General features: G+C 44.5%; 1 protein-coding gene across 7 annotated transcripts in view; it reads left to right on the top strand.

The window, feature by feature from the left end:
* hdac4 (histone deacetylase 4) overlaps window positions 1–23,850 on the top strand; it is a 212,618-nt gene extending 188,768 nt beyond the window's left edge. For all 7 annotated transcript variants that reach the window (XM_037789081.1, XM_037789082.1, XM_037789084.1 and 4 more), the window contains 5 exons: window positions 5,303–5,421; window positions 7,238–7,371; window positions 20,730–20,814; window positions 21,792–21,933; window positions 23,162–23,850. In XM_037789081.1, coding sequence (XP_037645009.1) covers window positions 5,303–5,421; window positions 7,238–7,371; window positions 20,730–20,814; window positions 21,792–21,933; window positions 23,162–23,201 — 520 coding nt within the window. In that variant the 3' untranslated portion in view covers window positions 23,202–23,850. The remainder of the gene's footprint in view (window positions 1–5,302; window positions 5,422–7,237; window positions 7,372–20,729; window positions 20,815–21,791; window positions 21,934–23,161) is intronic.
* The last annotated feature ends 546 nt before the right edge of the window (window positions 23,851–24,396 follow it).

Below are 24,396 nucleotides of genomic sequence, written 5' to 3'. Positions count from 1 at the left end.
CCTACAGCGTGTGGTCCACCACCAATGCCATATTCCAGCTCTGTTAGAAACCCGGAGTGCATTGGATTAGAAGGCATAATCAAGATGTGGAAAGGGATAAATGAAGTACTAGAGTAATTACACTTTGAATGAGTCGTCTCTAGAGAGGAAGCTTTCCTTGGCTCAAAAAAATTACTACTACGCCAAGACCTACTGCTGCATTAACCTGTGTGAGCACATTTGTGTGCACTTGAAATCATAATGGGTGACAATTGCCAAAAAAAACGAATGCACTCATCAGGATCAGAAGAGGAATAATTAGTTGGAGCAGAGCAAATGGAAAAAAGGCCCTTTGTGTTAGTAGTCTATAGAACAGAGTCGATGTTAAGATGGGTAAAGGGAGATATGTTGTGTGTGCAGAGGCAGAGATGGTGGTCACTGAGATGACATTTTATCCGTCTGTGTTTGTCACACAGATTCAAGTTAGATGATCCTAATTATAGTCTGTCGTCATATCGATGTATAGTTTGTAAGTCTTTCGACGGAGGTTTCCAAAGTCTGAGAACCCCGATGATGTCAGGCTCGGGAAGATGAGAAGTGTAGGATCCAGTGTTTTTGGAGCTTGACCTCCTGCTGCATTGATTTAACCACTTTTTAACCTGTCTCGCCACCAACATTCCCTTAAGCTGATACATCGACACAACGCACCTGTTGCTGGGTAAACCAAACAATACTAAACCAAAGTTGACACTACATGCTTACCCAAGTAATACCACTCATGTTAAGCTGTGAGAGAGCTCATCAGTGGCCCTGTTCACACCTGGCATTAGAATGTGTCTCCAGGGACCACTTGTGATCCGATGTCACTTCCCCGCTCTACATGCAAATAAACACGTAGTAAACACACGGCTAATACAGCAGACGCTGTGACGTAATAATACATGTCAGGAGTAATATCCTACATATTCGTGAATTTGGGTACATTTTATTAACATTTTATTAACATCAAAATAAAAGGTTATTGTACTGGCGGTCCCGTGCCGCCGCCACCGCTGCTTTAGCCAGGCAGAAGCGAGATACGGAGCTTCAGAGAGCTGGGGACGAGAGCTGGCAAGCGGGCGGGTGCCAGCACCAGCACCAAAACAAAAACACTGACACATCTCCGACAGGATGATAATAATGCACTTTGCGTGCCTAGTCTGATAGTCTGTAGATTATGTAGCCTATAAATAAGAAATATATCAATAAAATACAGTTGTACCGAAGAAGCGCTCGCGTCTGCCTGTCTATTCACCTGAGGACCGCAGTGAGAGCCCGCGGATCCCAGCTGGCCAGCGGTTTAGATCGTGAACATCTTCGCTCAGTTTGCCCACGTAGCTTATAGCTCTGTCATAACCCCCCCTCGTCTCCCTCTCCCTCCTCTCCCTTAATTAACAGAGAGGCTTTTTTATCTCTGCATACATAGCCTCTGATTCACACACAATCAGTCTTTCCACCGGTCTCCCTTTATGCCAGTCTGCTAATTGATTACTGTGGGTTTTTATTTCCTGAAATGTCAGTGATGTTATTCCAGAGCGCAGGAGGGGTTAGGGGGGCGGGGGGGCTGGAACCGATGACACCAGCAGTTTTCATCACAGTGACCAGAACTGCCTCTGTCCGTGTTCAAGGTTTGAGGAGGGGATTAGAGGAGCCTCAGTAGTTAAAGTATCCTTGGCGGTCAAGGTTTCCCCCTGCACCGTGTGTCGGCCCACATGCGCGCCTGTGGCCAGCTCCCTTTGGTGTGGGGTCTTTTACAGCCCGAATGTTAATGGACCAAGGCCGTGTGTGGAGACACATGTAACACATGCGATAAAATCTGAAACTGGAGCTGAAAAATATGAACTTCCCTAAGCAGAGTGGTTGTTTTTTAACATTTGACGTAATTGTCTAGTTTGTTTTGTTGACTGCCGTCTGATTAAATGTTTTTTAGACCCATTTGCACCGGCCGTAACGCTGACATAACTTTCATCCACTGTTCATTCATGTCCTTACTCCCTCAGTCTAGTCCATGTGTTCTTCCTAGACTCCTCCCCCCCCACAGGTTTCTTAAGGCCTTGCCCTCTTTCATTTCTAGCTCTCTGTATCTTTATCCCTCTCACTCAACCTTTTTTTTCCCCTCCATCATATTCCTTCATCTTCTTTACATGACGTTTTCCTCTGAAATATTGCCAGATGCATGCTAACACACAGTGACGCACGCACTCCGTGTATCCTTTCTGTCTGGGACTACCCGAGAGCTCCTAATACTACCTCCCGCCTCTCCCTCAGACAGCTGTGTGTACGTATGGGTGTTGTGTTGTGGCGGGGGGTGTGGTGTGCGCAGTTGAGGGTTATAATTTGGCGGTGAACGAGAGCTGGAAAAACCGGTGGCCTCCGGAGTTCAGGGCACGCTGCTCGCCCACAGCCGGCAAACCAGCACCGTGTCCCTGAGGTCGGCAAAGTACAGAGGACCCACGGCGGAACCCTGTGGTACCCCGTCACTCGCGGACCTCACCAAAACACTGCTCGGTCAAATATCCCAGAGCCCCAGAAAAATTCCTGCGTAGACTCCAAGCAAATCCGAGAGAAGCGCTTGTTTTGCCATCTGGGAAGTCTATAACTATTTATGAACTCTATGAGTCCTAAACCAGAGTACTATGACACATTATACTTTTAGACGAAGCCGACTAAGCCTCTTGTGTGCCAACCCTAGTTCAGTGATCAGTCATTATCACTGATTCCTAATTTATAGATACCCTTACTGGATGCAGAAAACCAAACCTAAAGCTATTTAACCTACAGTTTCATTCTTTTTGTCTTTGAGCAATGTTTAAATTTCCTGGTTTATAATTGGATTAATTTCTTTATTTAAAAATAAATCGTGTCCAGCTCCGTAAAGACATAAAGTGAAGCTGCTAAATTCAAATTCATTAAACATTTTGACAACCCTAGATCAAATATGATCTTCCTGTGCAAAACACACATACTGTATGATTTATTTTTTTTTTTTTTTCTAAGAGGGTCATGCACCATATAAACCCGACTGGATTTTCCAGCCACAACTTGCAGTGAATCATTACACAGTTACCCCACTGTTGATTGGATTTATGTGCATGACACATTGCACACAAGCACTCCCTCCCTACCAGCTGTGTGTTAGAGGACGGTTGTACACAAACAGCCCTCATTGACCACACCCATCCAGTGTTAGACTTATACTGCATAATTAACACACATACACACACACACACATGCAATTATATCTGTCCTTCCGATACTCCTTTTTACTTTAGGATGTCCTCGTGTTATTGCTGCCTCAAAATTTCCAAACTTTCCACTTCAAAAAAGTGTATGCTATAATTTCCTCTGCCACACACACACATACTGTACATACAAACTCATTAGACGGATGTTTGCTTTGAAAACAATGAAAGGGAGAGAAAAGCCATAAAAGTATTGGAAAATACTGTAGCTGATATACGGCAATAATGACATGTAGCATCTTCGGCTGGTTGCACCATATGCCACAGTCATCATCAGAAGGACAGTAAGCATACTGAGGACACATCTCCATGGACATATTTTAATAGTAGTCCTCTTTTAGCCATCAGAGGTGACAGAGTTCACTATGTATTTACTAGGGATGCACCGATACCACTTTTTTTCAGACTGAGTACGAGTACAAGTACTTACATTTGGGTACTCGCCGATACCGAGTACCGATACGAGTACTTCTCTGTGCCAAAAGACCCTCGTTAACAGCCAGCTGGAGGGTGTGACACACGAAAGGCTGGGGAGTCCCGCATACGAGGCGGTGCGCCGCAACCGGCTCTAGATCGGCCTGGAAAGGCTCGGGGCGAAGGTGGCTCGCGGCCGCAGCTTTACAGCGTGCCCCGCCCGGACCTCGCCGCACCGTGGACAAAGGGATCGCTGCGCCCTCTCTCCCTGCCGGGGAGGGACGGGGCCCCCTGCTCGAGGTGCGACTGTCAACCGGGGCGGACTGTCCTGAGTGCGCCCCTACTGCATCGTGCCGCCAGGGCGGGGCTCGGCCCACGTAAAAGGCGCCAGAGGTCTGCGGCAATGTCTGCAACCCACCCGACCCGTCTTGAAACACGGACAAAGATACTGGTATCGGGTATCGTGCATCCCTAGTATTTAGCTTGCCTACAGCACATCGATCATTCTTCTTATTTGACAATTTTCTGATTATTTGGCAGAAAGGAGAAATGGTTGAAACACCACAGTTTCACATCGACAGTTACCGATCTGTGTACCTCTTGAATCTCTGTATGTTTAACTGTGAATTTCACATCCTTTGACACTGTAACATGTAATGGAAATATGGTACAGTTTTAGTTACAGTTTTACAATTTGTATTTCAAATTGTGAAACTGTTTATTTTCACAGTTGGTATCTTGAAAACTTGGCTCAGCAGGCTCCGTGGTTTTGATCGTACATTTGAGTGGGTTGTGCAGCAGTTAGTCTATTTTGGAGCAGTTCATGTTTGGTTGTCGCCCAGTCATCCTGTCATTCAGCCAGCCTATTAAATAGATGTTACATTTTCCAGCTGCAAGAATATCTGTTAATGAAATACAGCATGACATTTTGACAGCTGGCAACCTCCAATGATGTTCATTTAGTAAATTATTGTCCCATTTTAGGGCTGACCCAAATGCTTCGAAGCTTCGACCGTTGCCATGGTATTCCGCGCCTTGTCTGTGTTTTTGTAACTCTTTCACAGTGTGTTTTCAGTTCATGAAAGTCACCTAAAATTGTTTTATTCAGCCTTCGGTTGTACTTGGCTCCACCCTCTTGTGTCATTTCTGGAGCAAAAACCAAGATGGCGACGGCCAAAATGGCGAACTCGAGGCTTCAAAACGGCAGTCCACAAACGATGAGTGACATCACGGTGACTACGTCCATTTCTGAAACAGTCTATGGTTTTTGATTGGCCTGCTTCAGAAAGATGTGACTCGACAGGACACCTTGGTAGGGGGACTGCACCTCAGCCAGCAGGACAAGATGTCACCTCACTCATCACCCAGCTCTCCGTGCTCTTTGTGTTTTTGAGACAGTGAATCTCGTCTTTCTGGCCTCCCTGCAGGAGGGTGGCCAGCAACAAACCAAATGCATGCCTGCACTTGTTTTCAAACAAAGTGTTCTATATACAGTAAAGCCACAATTATTGGATAGAGATAGGAAGCTTATATGACTTCAGAAAATGAAGATTTAGAGGATGCCCATGCCTCTCTTACACAGTCTCCACCATAAATACATTATTTTGTTGTCGTTGTTTTTTTCCTAGGACGGTGGTTATGCCTATTGCCAACGAGTTTGCCCCAGACGTGGTTCTGGTATCTTCAGGCTTTGATGCGGTAGACGGACATGCTCCACCCCTGGGAGGATACACACTGACAGCCAAATGTAAGTGCTGACCACAGCTACCCCGTTAATCATTCTCTGTGTTCTAAGCCATGGATCAAAAATCTCTAAAGAACTTTTAATGATGCGTACCAGCGGCGCCAGGATGACTTGTCATGTGTGAGGGCCAGCTTTGGATGACGTAGGCTAATACAGTGTTTCCCCACAGGGTTTTGAGAGGCTGTGGTGGATGGACCTCAGACCCTCTAGGGGGGTTCTGGGGAGCTTGCTCCCCTGGAAGAAAATGTAGCATTTTAAAGTGAAATGCATCAATGTGGAGCTCTTTGAGAGCAGAATGAAGAGGCTAGATCTATGAAGAACTTAGTGCTCTAGTAAACATTTAATCATAAAGGTTGTATGGTTATGATGGCAAAAAGCCACACAGCATAAGCACGGTAAACGAGACGGGGTGCTGACATCACTGCAGACCCGTCTCACTGAGGACAGTCCGACCCGGTTGACAGTCGCGCCGGGAATCCCGTCCCTCCCGACAGGGATAGAGGGCGCACTGCGCAGCGAGAGCTCAACGGCCCACAGCCTGCCTCCCATTCATTGTCTACGTAATGCATACTGGTAGCGTGGCGGCGCGATTCGAGAGACGGGGCGTCACGTCGCCCGCTCCTCATTTGCATTAAGTTGAGGTCTAAGCAACTTTATGTAATTAACGGGCGTCCAACGAGACTCGCCGCCTTTGGAAACTCCCGAGAAACTTTTAAACTAAGCCTTGTTGATCCAAAATAAAGACAGATTCAGCGAATGCGTGGCTTACTTCGCGCATAAAATGTTTTCAGAAACATATTCTGGTGAACTATTTTTGTGATTTAAGAGAAGAAAGTTTCCAAACGAGCCGCCATGTTGTTTCCGGTTTAAAAACTAGGAGCAGCAGCCCACGAGGGAAAGCGTTCGTCCAATCAGGTGCCGAGTGTCTAGCGGCAGCCCATCAAGCGTCCAATGCTGAGAAGCGAGGCGAGTGAGACACAGCTGAGACGGAGCCGTGCAGACGACTGCTGCACTGATTCAAATGAGAGCGTATCTGTAGAGCAAAAAAAACACTTCTGACACCCTCCAGTTTAGACACACACGGGGTGGACAGGAGTGATTGAAACGTTTTTTTTATCATGTTGCAATATATAGGAGCATTTGCTGGGATACGTTGATTCGCGACCTTAAAAAGAAAATGGGACAAGGGCCGTACTTCTGGCGCCCGTGATGCGCACACATATTAATGCAATGTCGTTCATATTTCCTGCCTGTACGATAAGACTGACAGACGCACACACACGCCTTTGTGTTTATTTTGTGCCTATAACTTGTGTATTCAGATCGAGACCTTGGCGTACCAGCAAAGAGCTTTTTCTAAAACCATCCCGCAGATCTCAAATAAGAGCAGGGGTCTTGGTTGTTAAGGGGGTCATATGGGTGGTTAGAGAGGATTGCAGGAAGAGGGGATATGGGGAGAATTTAGAGGGGAGAAGAAAGTACGTCTGAATGAATATATTAAAACTCCCCTCGTCCTGAGAGGAGAAAGATCAAAGACTGTGACCGAGCCTAAACGCAAAGCCGCATTTATTAAAATTAAACCTGGCTCATATTATGGCTTGTTTTTTGGCCCCCAGTAAATCCACTCTCTTCCTCTCTCCGATGCAGTCACTCCTTTTCTCATCCATGCTCAAACCCTCTTTTTCTCTCTCTTTTTTGTTCTTTGATCAATATCCAGAAAGGAAGTTGGAGCTTGAACAGCAGTGCTCCCCCCGTCTCATGCTTTTTCCTCCTCTCTCTTTCTGTGCCCTCTCTTTGCTGTCATTTCCTGTGTGTCCAGGCTTCGGCTACCTGACCAGGCAGCTGATGGCTCTGGCGGGCGGTCGGGTGGTGCTCGCCCTGGAGGGGGGTCACGACCTCACGGCCATATGCGATGCCTCCGAAGCCTGCGTCTCTGCTCTGCTCGGCAATGAGGTAAGACGAGAGCCAAGAGGAGGAGGAGGGATAAATTACTATCAAAATAACCTTAAGCGAGGCTCGACAAATACTATAATAATAATAATAATTTTATTTATATAGCACCTTTCAAAACAAGGTTACAAAGTGCTTTCCAATAAAAGCATGATACAAATAATAAACACCCAGAACTTAAAATCTAAACAAAATAAAATAATATAAATTCAAAATAAAATCATATAAATAGTTACAACAGTGCACCATCAGTTAAGAAAAGGCCATAATATAAACGTGAGTCTTAAGAAGAGATTTAAAGGAAGACACTGAGTTTGCCTGCCTGAGATCCTCAGGTAGGGAGTTCCTCAGCTGAGGGGCCCAAACGGCAAAAGCCCGGTGGGTCACCTTTGTTGACAAGTTTGGATTTTGGACCCGTTAGTAGGGCCCTGCCAGAGGATCTCAAGCATCAATCAGGCTCATAGGGAGTCAGCAAATCCCCGATATAGGCAGGAGCCACACCATTCAAGGCTTTAAAAACAAGCAGTAAAATCTTAAAATGAATTGTAAAACTCACAGGTAACCAGTGAAGGGCAGCAAGGATCGGTGTGATGTGGTCACTTCTCTTGGTACGAGTTAAAAGCCTGGCAGCAGCGTTTTGTATTAACTGTAGTCTTTGGATGTTCCGCCTGCTGATACCAGAATGAAGTGTGTTGCAATAATCGAGTCTGGAGGAGATAGAAGCATGGATGACGTATTCTAAATCGGCAGGGGAAAGGAATGAGCTGCCCTTAGTAAGCTGTCTCAGTTGGGCAAAAGAGGACTGCACCACTTTAGTCACCTGAGCATCAAATGACAGTTCAGGGTCAAAAATAACACCTAGGTTCAGGGCCTCTTTCTGATCATTATTAGACCAGGCACCCAGACTAGAGGAGACATTCTCAATACTGCTGTTGCTGGGGCTACAGGGGGAAATGATCACTATTTCTGATTTGGAGTCATTCAGCTGCAGGACATTTTTTGACTATGGCTGGTGTGAGGTTAAATAGGGATGGAGGTTTACGATGGGAGCTACGTGCACAGTGCAAACACCACAAATACCCTGCATAGAAAGTATGACAGAGACTCACAGAGTATATACAGAGACAGAGACTATAAATTATTTTTATTGTCCAAAGTTCATCAAATATGTTACTTGGTGACATCACCACATTACAGAAGAAAAGGCGGGACTTCAAGTGAGGTGTTTTTGTGGGGTAGGCAGAGTAACTCCCTTTGGTGTAGACTGTGGGCTTTGTAACTTTGCAGACATGCACATAAAAAACTATAGAACACACTAAAGGAAAGGGAAAAAGCACAAAAGCATAATAGGTCCTCTTTAATGCCAGCAATATGGTATGCAAGATAATGTTGCACTCGACTTGTCATTTTTGTATTCATGGCTACATGAATGAGTTTGAAAGTCAACATGTTACAAATAACTAGGGCTGTCCCGGATACCAGTTTTTGGGCTTTCGAAGCTTCGATGAGAAATATTCGAAGGTATTCGAAGCTTCGAGGCGCGGCAGGCTGACATGTTCTTTTGTCTCCGTCTCCCCCTGTTTCAGTGCCTGAGACAGTGGTGCTGCTGCAGTACTGTACACACACACACGTCTACACACAACAAACAGCAATATCTGTCTGAGAATAACAAATAATAATTAATGTTTAATATGAATAATGTGGAATGGGCTATTTGGGGTTTTATACAGTATTTTTACATTCTTATATATATATATATAAAAAAGAAATAAAGCATTCGAATGCTGATTTGGAGGTTGGTTACCATGGCAACAGTCGAAGCTTTGAAGCATTCAGGTCAGCCCTACGAATAAGTGAGCATAAAATAAATAAAAAACAGATTTTTACTGATTCCTTTTGAAACTAGAAAACTCCACTTCTTGCCTTGAATATTTACATCTCGGGCAACTTTGAGATTACGCTTCCCCTGGGTGACTCACATGAATGCTAAATCAATTTTGTCGTGAACAAACACTTGAGCGACGATGACAACAAAAATGACTTGAACCCCTCAAACACAATAAAGGTGCAGGATAATGATTTGATGGCCCTGTTACATAAAAAGTAAAAAAAAAAATCCAGGACGAGCTTGCTTGTAGAGGAATCTCTGACGACAGAACTCTGTTATCTGGGCCAAAATCATCTTCTCTCCATCTCCACCACTCACAGAGGAAGTCATCACCACACACTCACACACACACACACACACACACACACACACACACTACACGCAGATGGACACGCACAAACACGTCAGAGGGAGAGGATTTCCAGGCAGAAGGTTAATTGTGGGAGTGTGTAGGTTGGGCTGTGGAACTGAACAAACATCGGCGCTCTGTGATTCATGGCGCACAACAGAATAGCAACTCCTCAAAGCCGCCCACTCTTTTCTTCGAACTAATGGAGAGGCTGGAGTGCTTTTTTGGACGGGCTGCTCGGACTCATTTTCTCCCCTCCAGATTGTGCGTCCAAGATATCTCGGTGCTTTTATTTTTTAAAAGACTACTGAATTAGTGGTACAGAATGGAGATTATGGAGCTTTAGGGAGAAGAGAAGAGGGTGTGACTGTTAGTTTATTTGTGTGAAAGAATGCGTGCATACGGAGTACAAGCACACTTATGTCTCTAAAGTCCACTAGTAATTTGTTGCTGTTGTGTTCACAATCCATTTCATCTCTGGCCGCTAATGAACAGGACATAAATACACATTTAAGCATAGAGCCAGAGAGGAGTGAGGTGGCGGTTTGCTACCTCACTTTGGGCACTTGAACCTTGCTGAGTTATCTTTCTTTAGTGTGTCTAAAACAGTTTGGGAGATGCGTGGTGGCGTCTCTCAGCGGTTTGACCGATTGGATCTCCTCACCGTGTTTTGTATACATTCACAACGGTATTTAGAGCTGTCTACTCGTGATCACACCAGATGTGATTTTGTGTCTCAGGAAAGTGTTTACAAAGACTGTGTGTTTCAGCGCCGGGGTGTTTCAATTTCAATTCAGTTTCAACTAGGGCTGTCAAAGTTAACAAGATAATAACACGTTAACATAAATTCGTTTTTTAACGCCATTAATTTCTTTAACGCATTACCGCAACTTGTGATTTTCTGGGTGCAGCAGCTCAGTTTTAAAGTTAGCGTAAAGATACTGTTATCATATGAATCTAGAAACCCTCAGGAATCCATCGGTACCAACCATCACACTTGTCGTCAAGGAGGCTAAATAACGCTCCAAACTTACGCCAAATTTTGGTGAAAAACTGTCATGGGCATTTTCAGAGGGGGCCCTTGACCTCTGACCTCCAGATAAGGGTTCTATGGGTATCCACGAGTCTCCCCTTTACAGACATGCCCACTTTATGATAATCACATGCAGTTTGGGGCAAGTCATAGTCAAGTCAGCACACTGACACACTGACAGCTGTTGTTGCCTGTTGGGCTGCAGTTTGCCATGTTATGATTTGAGCATATTGTTTTATGCTAAATGCAGTACCTGTGAGGATTTCTGGACAATATCTGTCATTGTTTTGTGTTGTTAATTGATTTCCAATAATAAATACATACAATATTTGCATAAAGCAGCATATTTGTTCACTCCCATGTTGATAAGAGTATTAAATACTTGACAAATCTCCCTTTAAGGTACATTTTGAACAGATAAAAAATGTGCGATTAATTTGAAATTAGCTATGGACAATCATGTGATTAATTGCGGTTAAATATTAGAATCGATCGACAGCCCTAGTTTCAAGTCAATACAATGTGAATAGTGGGTGCACATTTCACAGACATGTTTGAGCAGTGCACGCACCTTGCCAAGGAAGTAATTGTCACACATCAAGAGTGAATATCCAGACAGACACTGACCAGTCTCAAGTTTTATTGTTGCAGGCCTAGCCACAAGCACACCCTGAGTGTTGGTTGCACTGGAATGGCTAGTGTACCTGTTAAAGCCATTATCATCTACCCAGTGAGACATTCACAACAGTTATGGGGCATTATATAATGATTTGGTGTAGTGAGAAACACAGTGGACGGCAAATGTCTTGGGAGAGTTAAAGATTGTTGCTCTTGTCTTTGTTTTAATATGGACTTACATCAGTTCTCGTAAAGGTCATGTGACACCAAGTAAGGAAGTTGCATGTTTATGTTCAGTCAAATTTATCCAGTGGACAAACATAATTATATTTCAGTCTTAATCTCAAAAGAAACCAAGCCTGTATGAATAAAAGTTATCGGTGGATGTGTACTTGTCTGTTTAGCTCTGTATCTGCCTTGTTGAAGGTGGTATCAGTGCATTCCTCAGCCTCTTGTTGCAGCCCTGCAGACAGCTCGAGCTATAAATGAGTTCTTGGAATCGTAAAAAGCCGCATGGCCTCGTTCCATGTGGATCTTGGAGTCAGAGCAAAACAAACAGAACAATAACACGGGATCACGTTGATTAAACTTGGGTCATTGCGACCAACCGGTCCACCGTTGTGCGGAACATGAAGAACACTGACCACTGCAGACGGATCAGCCACGCAGGAACTTTAGAGCGACACTGGACAAACTGGGGTTTAGGTGGAACATGCGGCAGTGTTATTAACCCTTGAATGTTTCTTCTTTAGAGGAAAAGCATTGCTACGTGCCAAACCTGTCAAAGAAAACTAACAGCTCTGCTGGAGCAAGGTTTCGCATGAGACGGGAAAATGCACAAACTAGAGACTTAATCTAATAACTTAGCTGTGTTTACCTGCGCTGTGCCCGCCGATGACTCAAAGTTACATAGAGCCATTACAGCTGGTAAGGATTCAGGAATTCAAGGACACTTCGGCAGGGCGGATGCTCTTAGCTGTCACGGAGGTTCGTATTCAGGACGTCCAGTTTGAAGGACGCTCTCGTTACTCACAGCACCGCCCTGCTGCAAAAATAATGAATCGGATCAGGGGGGTTTGCTTCTTGGGTTTCAGCAGCATGCGGAGCGCCGGCCTCAGCGGGGGTTTTGGAGGAGGTCACTGGATGGGTGCCATGGGGAGCTGAAAATTTGAAAATAGGCAGGAGGAAGGGAGCGTCAATTGCCTCAGCCCTGCAGGACACCCCTCTCACCCTCTCACCCTCTCGCCCTCTCGCCCTCTCGCCCTCTCACCCGGGCCCCCCTCGCTGGTACACATCTGAAAATGGTTACCCTCACACCTCCTCCAGCAGGGTCAGCCTGGGCCTCAGGATCAGATAATAAAGGGAAATGGAGTAATCATTTGAAGTAGGAAGTGATCAAACTATTGTTATAAAGCAGCTACACAGAGAAAATTATGCAGGTCTTCAAAGTCTGGAAAGGTATTGAAGGAATTCTTTCATATCATATGCAGGGTTTTTTTTGTAAACTTTTGAGAGTACCACTGATTCCTGATATGCATCATTTTATATTTTTTATTGAGGTCATTTTTAGGGCTTTCAATCGATTAAAACATTTAATCGCAATTAATCGCATGATTGTCCATAGTTAATCGGGATGAATCCCAAATTCAAAATGTTCGTTAAAGGGAGATTTGTTAAGTATTTAATACTCTTATCAACATGGGAGTGGACAAATATGCTGCTTTATGCAAATGTATGTATATATTTATTATTGTAAATCAATTAGCAACACAAAATGATGTCAGATATTGTGTGGAGCGTTATTTAATCTCCTTCGCGACGAGCTAGTATGATGTGGTTTGTACCAGTGGATTCCTTAAGTTTTCTAATTTCATATGATGCCAGTATCTTCACTCTAGTTAAACTGAGCCAAGTTGTATTAAAGTGTTAAAGAAATTAGTGGCATTAAGACTATAAGTTATTATCGCGTTAAAGGGACTGTTTGTAAGAATCAGAAATGTCTTGTTAACAGCGACACCTGTGGCCGTTAAGTCAATGAAAGTCAGCGCCCTGTTGCTCGCCCTCGCGCTTGTGCTTGCTCTACATAGACATGAACGAGCATCACTCAAAACAGTGAGGCGACACACGTCAGCTAAAACCACAATATCACTCTATATTTCAGTTGCTTGGCAGTAATGTTAGCTGACCAGACGAAGGTCTCTCCATGAATCAATGCTGATCCTAGTGTTGACTTTTCCTGCCTCAGCCTCCCGACCGCGGCCGCAGGGAGGCACCGGAGTTTTGGTCGGAGATGATAACGTTTCTCTCTGTGGAGCCCCGTCACTTCACAAGACACGGGAAACCTCTGTTGGTCTGGAGGAGCTGCAGCAGTTATTTCTGCACAAACGTCCACTGTACATTCACTAGATATTCTCAGAGCTAAACTAACTCTCCTGCAGTGTGTAGTGTGCGCGCATGCACGTGAGAGTGGAGCGAAAGAGTGAGAACAAGCGCGGTGTGTGAGTGAAGGCAAGCAGAGGAGCAGAGTACAGCAGAGACTCTGGTCCTGGAGACCAAAGTTACGGTCTCCCCCGCGTCCTCCAACCGCGGCCAACACTGTTTAACAGACGGGCTTCACTAGATACAACCAAGAGGTTTTGGTGCTTCCGTGTAGTTTGTGTGACACCGACCTGCAATGATTTATACGTATAAGAAGTTACAAACAGTCCCTTTAACTTTGACAGCCCGATTTTTTATTTTTTTTTAATTATCATGTCATTTTTGTTAAGAATTACAATTTTTTTAATGCAACATGCTTCATATCGAACACCAACCATAGTCTCTAGTAAACCTCTGGAAAAACATTTTTCAATTAAACCCGTACAGTATACAGCTATGAGGTTTCAGCTTTCTCTCCGGTAAAACCTTAATTAGAAACAATGAAAGGTATCATGACAGAAGCCTTATTATATCAAGTGCTGTACAGCATGCTGCACTAGCAGAAGATGTCTTTGATAAAGTGATGAACAACACCAATGTAGATGTTATTGACTTCAAGTGCAGACGCAGAGCTCTCGTGACTCTCGTGTCGGCTTTTTGGCAGCGAGTGATGTCAGCTGTTTGAACAAAGGCAGATCACTCAGTTGTGTGGAGCTTTGATAACCGATAGCGAAGAAAGAAAAAAAAAAAGAGAGCCTAAAATGTCCCTGATCAGATCAAAATGGCAGGAAGTGTTTTTTATCATAATCTCAGCGAAGGACTCTGTAATGGACTTGGAATGTAGCTGGAAAACGTCAGTGAGGGATTGAGCTGGAGGGAGATAAAAGGCCTGGTGCTTTTTTTTTGGTATTTCTTGCTGACAAAGTCCGGCAATGGCTACAGATGGCAAATGTAATCAAAATAAGAAACAGAAGACTTGGTTAAAGCTGCAGTAGGGAGAATGTTTTTGGCATCATTGGGCAAAAAATCCATAATAACCTTTCAGCATATTGTAATTCTGTTTCCAGGCTTTAAAAAATCATTTCAGAGAGAGAGAGTTCCTATTGGCTGTTCATTCAACAGAGGCAGCTGTCAATCACTCACGAACTCCAATCACATGGTCAAACTAGGCAGTGCTGATCAAATATTAATTAATATATTATATATATAATTACTGTAATGCCTATTTGTCGGGTAAAATGTGTTCAGAAACATCTTGTAGTGTACTGTTTAGCTGTAAAATTAGAAAGTTTGCTCCGGCTGGTGGGCGGTGCTTGGTATTTCCTCAACTGATCTCAACCTGGCGGCCGGGAAATCTTGCAGATACCATTAAGAGCACCGGAGGAAACAGAGGACACATGATTTTTTTTCAGATTAACTGTCTCATGCACTACTGTCAGGATATAGTGACCGTTTTATAAAAATAACTTGTTTTAATCCCGTTTGCTCCAGTTCTCCCCACTGCTGCTTTAAATATAAGTTCTGAGTGGGCGCTGTAGGCTCACCGACCAGGTTGAGCAACAAGGCGAATCTGGACAGTCGAATGAATTTCAGACTTCCACTGAGTGGGTTATTTCTAGAGGATATATTTGAGTTTCTGCATGTGTGTGTTGGCTGACTGTGAATGGAGCGAATGAGTAGGCTCAGGCATGGGACCACAGCTGGATTAGCTGGTCAGCTGTGCTTTTGTTTATAAAAGCTTTAAACCGCCTGAGGGTTTGTATTGTCTGGAAGTGTCCAGAACCCACGACGTCACCATAACTGTAGCATATACTGCAGCTTAAAACCATAAAATATGGGTTGGATTACACTTTATATGCCAGTAAATTCGACCAGTTTGGAATAACAGATGAGTTGCTATATTGCACAAGCACAGAAGAGTTTAAAAATTTATTTAGAATTGACATAATGCTGCAAAGCCCACCGACTGTACAGTATATCATATTCAATAAAGGACAAGATAAATGGTTAAGACCTGATTTTGTTTATGATGCTTTTGTTGCGTGGCAGTCTAAAAAGGCATCCCCTCTGCACCTCCTGTGTAGCCTGCACTTCCAGTGTTTTACTGCTTGCTAGTGTGATAAATATATACGTGCTTTTATTGGCAGGTTAAGACAAGCTTTGCTATAATGAGCATTAGGTTTCCTTTGAAAGCAGCTCAAATTAGCTGGGAAAGAGAGGGTGGAAATTGCTGAATGGACTTTACAGGCTCTTTTTATTCACCCCCACCACTGTAGTGCGTAATCGTGAAGTCTTTTTTCGTTAAATAGCTCATGAATGATGCATTGGCAACTGCACTAGTCAACTCTGAACTCGGGACTAATTGATGATTGTTCGCAAACAGATGTTGGCCCAGTTCGAACCACGGTTGTTAGCAATTATTTGATAAACAACAGGCTAATATGCTAATTGTTAGCAGCTTTCAATGAGGTTACTCGGCGTGTTTACACTCCAGTTACAGTAAGACGCTCCGCTTCACCTGTCCCCCCCCAGGGCCCGACTATTCACCACCCCGACTACAAGGCCAACCTACACCCCTCTCTGAAAAGGTCGCCTGCTTCACACAATACACATCATTACCTTGTTCAGTTAGCATAACATAATCAGCCGGTTTCAGTGACTGCCAACATATGCACATGGACACAACAGTAAACAATGGATGCCTTGTGCACTTTTTCTTTCGCTGAACAAGTGGATTTCCTCCTCTCCTCCACTGTTTTGGTTTCAGCCTCCCTCTGGAATGTTTTTTACCAGGGCACATTCCTCCCTCACTTTCCATATGCCGGGACCCCGGTGCGTTGGACGGCCGTGTCACACTGACAAATAGACTTCCTCAGAAATCAATCAACACAGTGGCTGCAAACCATCCTTAAAGGGCATTTCTCTTTCCTTCTCTCTCAAAGACTGCAGCGCATCTGATGGTATGTAGATGTAGAAGTCCAGGCACAGCCAGGACCACAAAGTCAAATAAACAGAAATGTCGCTATGGATGATGTGGCAGACAAACGTGTGCTTGTATATAGGGCACTTGCATGTCTGTGTGTGTGTGTGCGTATGTGTGTCCATACCTGTCAGGTGAGGGCCCCTGGAGTACCCTGACAAGAGCCATTAAAGTTTATAAGCGTGAGGCCCAGCTGTCAATCAAGCTGACAGGCTGCCCCCCGCCCCCAACCCTGCTCTGAAGTGAACCCCAGGAAACCCCAGAGAACCCTTGACCCCGCTCTGGCAGGGAGCTGGGTTAGTATGGGCTGAGCTGGGACTGGCTAGGGTTGTGGTGAAAAGTTGGTGGCTGTTGCCTAAAGGTTTGAGAAGTTCTGACTGAAAGATTGATGGGTTGAGTCTCCAGAGTGGCTGGGAAATGTATGGGATGGGAGTGATGAATGAGTACTGCTGTCTCCTCCCTCAGCCGCAATCAAAGTAATCTGGACGGGGCTGAAATTCTTAAGTTCTTTAGAAGATGATCTCCATAGCTGAAAGCTCTGGGCAGCTCCCAGGTGTGCTTGAGTGTAGCTCTTAGATCGGGCACTCAGACCAAAATAGCCCTGCGTTAAAAAAAAACGACCTCAAGGGTCTGCGTCGGCTTGTTGATTCACAATCACGAGGTAAACATTAGAACTACGCCATTCACTTGAGAAAGTGATCTATCAGGAGTGTGCACTTGCAGGTATTAACTTGTTCAACATCTTCTGGCAACATTGGGACAATGCACATTAATCAACATGAGCCATCAGGCGGGCAACTCCAAGGTCTGACAAGTGAAGATAATGTTGAAGTGCCTTAAACCTGCATTCTTTCTAACAGCCAGCAGGGGGCGACTCCTCTGGTGGCAAAAAAGAAGTCTGATTGTATAGAAGTCTATGAGAAAACGAGCCTACTTCTCACTTGATTTATTAGTTCACAAACCAATGGGTTGACGTCACGGTGACTACGTCCACTTCTTATACACAGTCTATGGAGCCATCGTGTAAATGTGCCAGATTTAGCCATACAGGCTTATTTCCATCTGCAGTCTCTGGCAGGTTGATGGAATTTTGCCAGGAGCCTCTGTGCTAGTGTCAGTCTGAACACAGCATAACACTCCAAAGTCCCTCTGGTTGTAATCAAGAGTTCAAATGGACAGTTTACATGTGTGCCTCCAGTGGTTTATAGAGAAAGTGGATCATACTATGCAAAGCAAGTGCTAAGTGATATGATATCAAGCTGAATGCTTAAACCAATAGAAAGTGACTAACGGCTACCAGACAGGTGTCTTTTGAGCACCATTGTTTCTGAATAGCATATCACAGTAAGCTATCTGACATGTCATGTTATTGTAAATCCCACGTTATAGCAAGAACGCTCATTGTGTGTGCCACCCCCTAATAGAACAGCAGTTGAGGGCTGTTTCTAATGTAAAATGCAATGTGAAAAAAAATAAGGTCGGGTTTGAATGATTGCATCGTAGACTGTATTAAAGATGGCCGACGCGTCTCCACTTCCTCCCACTGTTCAGAAGTGAAGCCAAAATATCCCAGATACGAGAGCTGCCATCTTGAGATTTTGACGTCATTTGGAGCCAGTGTCTGCGCAGTAGTGATCGGGCGGTGGAGCCGCGGTAATCGAGGTCACCCCGCCCGAACCAATCGTGAGCCGAGCAGCCTGTCCACGAGAGAGACTCACAGCTGTCAATCATGACGTCTCACCCCCCTTTTTATAGCATCAAATAACTCATTAAAACCAAACTTATCAGAAAACTAGAATGGCACTCGGAGAGCGCAGACCTCCGCCAAGATGCCCGAGTACGATTGCCCCCCCACCACACCCCCCCTCTCCGTGCAGCTTGCGCCATCATCCACGTGTATTGTTGTTTATGTTGAGATCAGCTGTACGCGGAGCATCGTAAAACACTTCATTCAAACTGGACAGAAACAAAATGAAACTCACCTAAACCGTCGTCGTCACTCTTTCCAACAATCACCATGTGTTCTTTGGTCCAACTCAACTGGAATTTCACAGAGTTTAATGTGAAAAAACGCAGAATCTACAGTTGTTCCACCTCCCTCCTATCCCCGCTCTCTCTCTGTCTCTCTCTCTGAAGGAAAGAGGCGGGGTCAAGCGCCATCAATGCGTCTTCAGTTACACTGCCCATGTGTTATACCCAGAGGTCTTCATGTTCTGGCTGATCGGAATCGTTAAAAAGATTCCTGAATCCAGATCATGATCCGGATCGCCACCAAAATCGAATGGATTGTTCATTGTGCCACACCCAACCCCCTCTCCAAAATATTTCATTCAAATCCATCGCGGACTTGTGGAGTAATCCTGCTAACAGACAAACCAACAAACCAACGCCGGTGAAAACATAACCTCCTTCCTAGGCCTTCAGCCTTGGCGGAGGTAATGAACACTTGATTATATATCACCATGATAAGAACTACCTAAAATGACAGAAACTATCTTCGGGAAAAAAATGTATTTGACGTGTACCTTGACTGTCCCATCCACTAACATGGAGGGGAACGGGATTTATGACCTATACTGCAGCCAGCCACCAGGGGGTGATCCAGATGTTTTGGCTTCACTTTTAGGGAGCTGTCATGTCGTCCATCTTTAAATACAGTCTATGGATCGCATGGATAAACTATTGAACTATAGAGTGGTTCATGTACAGTCGCAAAACATAACTGGCATGTTGCCTGCCATGTCTTTCTAGAAAAAGAGGCAATTAAGCTCCCTCTACTAACATTTTTGTCAGTTGCTTTAGATGAGTGTCAGCCAAAGAGCAAATAAGCCAGTGTAAATATATATGTGACTCTGCGCGCACGCACCTCTGTCCGTTCCTGTGTGCATTATGTAGCCTGTCGTGCCACAGCAGGATTAAAGTATCCCTCTCCCCAGACTGCCTCTTCCCTCGGCCCCCGCTGACCCCTCCCACACACTATTTGTTTTAATTAAAAGAAAACTTCCAGCCTTGGCCAAGCGAGACCTACCGACGATGACTTTTTTCCTTTTCTCTTTGGCGTTCTACTCCCAAACCTCTGGCCAAACCTCTATTTTCTTTTTCTTTTTCTCTATGTCTCTCTTTACATGTTTCTCAGTTGCTCCTTTATTCCGTCGGGGGTTATGAATGAGCCGAAAAGGGGATGCTTGTCGTTCTGTGTTGGAATGTAGAGCTGAATGGGCCTGTTTGACAAAATAGGATGAGAAAGTGTCGTATGTGCAGCCGGCCAAAAGGGGAAATTGAATCATTCCGGGTTGGGAAGGCGCGTTGGGGAATAGCCCTGTTTCCTCTGAATTGTGGCTTGGAGAGTTTCATAGGCTAAGCCGTGCTCCCTGAGGTGTGTGTGTGTGTGTGTGTGTGTGTGTGTGTGTGTGTGTGCGTGCGTGTGTGTGTGTGTGTGCGTGCGTGCGTGCGTGCGTGCGTGCGTGCGTGCGTGCGTGCGCGCGCGCGCGTGTGTGAGTGTGCATGAGTATTTGTCTGAGCAAGTAGGTTTTGATGTGTATGCATCTGTGCACGCTAGTACGTGTCCTTAGAGTGGGACACCGTACAAAGCACACATTGTAGCTTGTGTCAAAGGGTAGCAAAGCTGTGGGTGAGTGGGAGGAGGCGTGCATCTGCAGGCCTATTTTCTATTGTGTCAGCAGCCCGAGCTCGTTCCCCACCTCTCGGACTGATTCCACACCGGGCTGTGGTCCACATTCAAAAGTGATCCTTTAAACCAGGAGGGAAGCGCATTAGTTCAAGTGAGGTTTCTGCCGTGATTTGGAGCAGCGTTTCTGAACACCTGTCAGTCACATTCATAAAAAACACACATCCATCCATACTCACTATATCGAGAGAAAATAAAATGCCACAAGACATTTAATGCACTTAGCCGATGTTCCCCGTAGGCAAAGGTTCAGTGCCAAGGTGTCGGCTCTGCATCGGTTACATTTCAGCATGAGTGTCTTAAATAATCTCAACGATGTAGCTCGTGGATACGGCGGTTAAGGTAGAAAAGGTTAAGCAGAAATTGTATTTTTTTTTTTTGTTTCAGTTGGACCCCATTCCTGACGAGGTGCTGCTGCAGAGACCGAACGCCAACGCTGTCCACTCTATGGAGAAAGTTCTTGAAATACAAGGTGAGTGGATTGTTCACACCTAGACATAACTATGCGATTTTATTTTGTTTGTCTTATTGAACAATATTTGGTTCAGGTTTTAGTTTGTTTACTATTTTTTTAGGGCTGTCAATCAATTAAAATATTTAATTGTGATTAATCACACATATTCTATCCGTTCAAAATGTACCTTAAAGGGAGATTTGTCAAGTATTTAATACTCTTATCAACATGGGAGTGGGCAGATATGCTTGCTTTTTACAAATGTATGTATATATTTATTATTGGAAATCAATTAACAACACAAAACAATGACAGATATTGTCCAGAAACCCTCACAGGTACTGCATTTAGCATAAAACAATATGCTCAAATCATAACATGGCAAACTGCAGCCCAACAGGGAACAACAGCTGTCAGTGTGTCAGTGTGCTGACTTGACTATGACTTGCCCCAAACTGCATGTGATTATCATAAAGTGGGCATGTCTGTAAAGGGGAGACTCGTGGGTACCCATAGAACCCATTTACATTCACATATCTGGAGGTCAGAGGTCAAGGGACCCCTTTGAAAATGGCCATGACAGTTTTACTTTGCCAAAATTTAGTTTAAGTTTGGAGCGTTATTAACGTCTTTCGCGACAAGCCAGTATGACATGATTGGTACCAACGGACTCTACGGATTTTCTAGTTTCATATGATGCCTGTATCTCCACTCTAGCTTTAAAAGCCCACTAGACCCTCTGAAACATTTATAATGTTAATGCGTTAAAGAAATTAGTAGCGTTGAAACGATACACGTTAACGTGTTATCATCACTTTAACTTTGATAGCCCTATTATTTTTTACATATTGAGCATTTGTAGATGTTATGATTATTAACACTCCACAGGCAAAACCTGTAGAGCCATGATCATCAAATCTCTCAGTTATGAAGTGGCCCAGTGTGCACAGCGTCTGTTCTAATTCCATTTTTGCCCCGTCCTGGTCTTTTTGTAGGTAAATACTGGCGCTCGCTGCAGCGCTCCGCCTCCACACTCGGTTGCTCGCTGAGCGAAGCCCTTCAGCGTGACGCTGAGGAAGCTGAGACCGTCTCCGCTATGGCCTCCCTGTCTGTCGCCAACAAGCACATTGGAAAGAGGTACATGGTTGTTGTGAATATGTAGTAATTCTCAATGACTGGTGAACCTCAGTGCTCAGTGAAGGACTAGTTCAACATTTTGTGAAATAAGCTTATTCGCTTTCTTGCTTTGAGTTACGTGAGAGATCAGTACCGCTCTCCTGGAGCCTCCCCTGGTTACCTGGCAACATCACGGTGCAACAAGACTCCAGAAAGTGACTCGGCCTGGCCGAGAAATAGTCAGGCACATAACCCCCTGTAAAACCACACAGGCTGGTCTCATACACCGTTCGTTAGCTAGACCTACGCAAAGTAATGCACTGTACTTTGCGTACATCCCACAAAATCAATTAGTGTGTAATTCACGTAATCATGAACCAGGAAATATAAAGAGCGGCGGACGCCGTGTAGTGAAGAGGTCGGGGTAGATGGCTGGGTCAAAAAATGCCAGACTTTCGCCCAGGAGACCTGCGTTGATGCCCTGTGTGAAACCAGAAGTCAATGTTGATTTATTTGTCATGTGACTTACGTACTTACGCCACTTCCGGAGTTATTTTTACCCAAACCACGATCTTTTTCTAAACCCAACTAAGTTGTTTTATTGCCTGAACCTAAGGAAGTAGTTTCCCGTGAAGACGGAAGTTTATTTTGAAAATACTATATGCATGTAACAAACAGAAATTAACACGTGTTGCTGGACATTCATAGGACAACGAACGAAAAAGGAGGAACAACTTTTCGTAAGATATCGTACGAATCGTTATATGAGAATACGTCGAACCACAACATGTCGTTTTTACACTTTGGATTTTGCACGGATTAATCAAATGAAATGTAATGACGAGGCGCAGTTTAATTTTATTACCTTTGGAAAGAGCCAGGCGTTTCCAGTCTTTGTGCTAAGCTAAGCTAAACAGCTGCTGGTGGTAGCTGCATATTTAATGTACAGCCACTAGGGTGGTGTTAATCTTCTCCTCTAAAGGCCTTTGCACACCGGGGGCGTGATGAATAAACAACACGAAAATGCGAAACTAAAAGCTAATAAGCATTTTTTCCAAACTGTCTATCTGTTACAATAATATACAACATTGAATCATTACATATATTACAGAAAGAAATGTTCTACCTTCTGTTGGCACTATGGTTACTGTACTTGTTGTATGCAGTTCTTTATTATAGCATGTACACAGTCATGGTACTGTAAGTGAATGATATTACTGTAATGTTTATGGTATTATCTATTCCCCAGGGCTGAAGAGGAACCGATGGAAGAGGAAGCTACTATGTAAAGAAACGGAGCCTTTGACCACTCGTCATCTTTGACCGTGTCCTCATCCAGTCAGCGTCAATTTTAAATGTCACTCCCGTGTCTCACCCCCTGCCACACCGAGGTGGCATCTTATTATGGGAGAGAACGAGCGGAGCTGACAAAAGTGGCGCTGACAAAAGGAAACGGAACACTGAAGATGAGCGATGCATTCACTGATCAGCGGTGCACAGACTGATCAGCATACGTGTGTTGCATTGTCTCTTCGAGACCTTGGATAAAGGAGGGTTGACTCAACCATCCCACGATGACGACCTTGAGTGCCAGTGCTTTTTTAAAACACTAGACAAGATGTACTTTTTGAATGCCAGTCGGAACCATACGTGGATGATCCGTCGTCGTCGTCGTCTACTTTTCTTATTGTTCTGTTCTTTCTGTGCTTTATTGCCATCTTCACACTTTCATCAAAAAACCACCAGAGCTAACGTGATTGTGACTCTGCACTACGGATGAATCATTCCTGCTCTTTTAAGATATCCGGATGAATGGAACCAAGTGGTCGAATTTCTTGCGAGGTGGTTGAAGGTTGCAGATGAGAAAGGTCAGCGGGTGTTCTGATTCCAAAATGACTGACAGTGAAAGATGAAGTGCGTTCGTGCCTTTTTTTTTTTCAAACCTGGTGGATTTTCTGTTGAACTCTACTGAAAGAGCATTGCCTTAAAAAAAAACAGGTTTGGGAACAAGGCCTCTTCTCCCCCGACCCCTTAAACATTTCTATCCTGGCCATACATCCGATGCCTGCATGTTGTTGGCACATAGACTGGAGGACCTCGGCATGTTTACCTATAGTTCCCCTGCAAGCAGCCTGCTGTCTCTCCCTGTACCTCTGTCTTTCTTTTTTCGCCCTCATTTAAATAATCGTATTTTGGAAGGTGTATAGTTCCCAGTCACAAGTTGGAGGTGGTTCAGTTACAGGTGGGGTTAGTATTACTCAGTGGAACCATGATACAGTCCCATAGCCAGAGGAGTCATCTTGGAAGGTCCTGAGGACCAGCTGCACCTTAAGGCCCAGACACACCGACCCGTCATCAGAGAACTAGCAGCGACCACCTTTTAGTCGCCTCACGTCTCCTTTGTCTTGGCCAAAAGTTGCACTCGAACACACCGCAAAGACTACAGCCGACGGCCAACTACCACACACATTCAGAGCTTGCGTG

This window comes from Sebastes umbrosus, chromosome 13 (assembly GCF_015220745.1).
Source record: "Sebastes umbrosus isolate fSebUmb1 chromosome 13, fSebUmb1.pri, whole genome shotgun sequence".
NCBI lineage: Eukaryota > Metazoa > Chordata > Actinopteri > Perciformes > Sebastidae > Sebastes > Sebastes umbrosus.
Note: the sequence above shows the minus strand (reverse complement) of the source record. Positions and strands in the feature narration are given on the sequence as shown.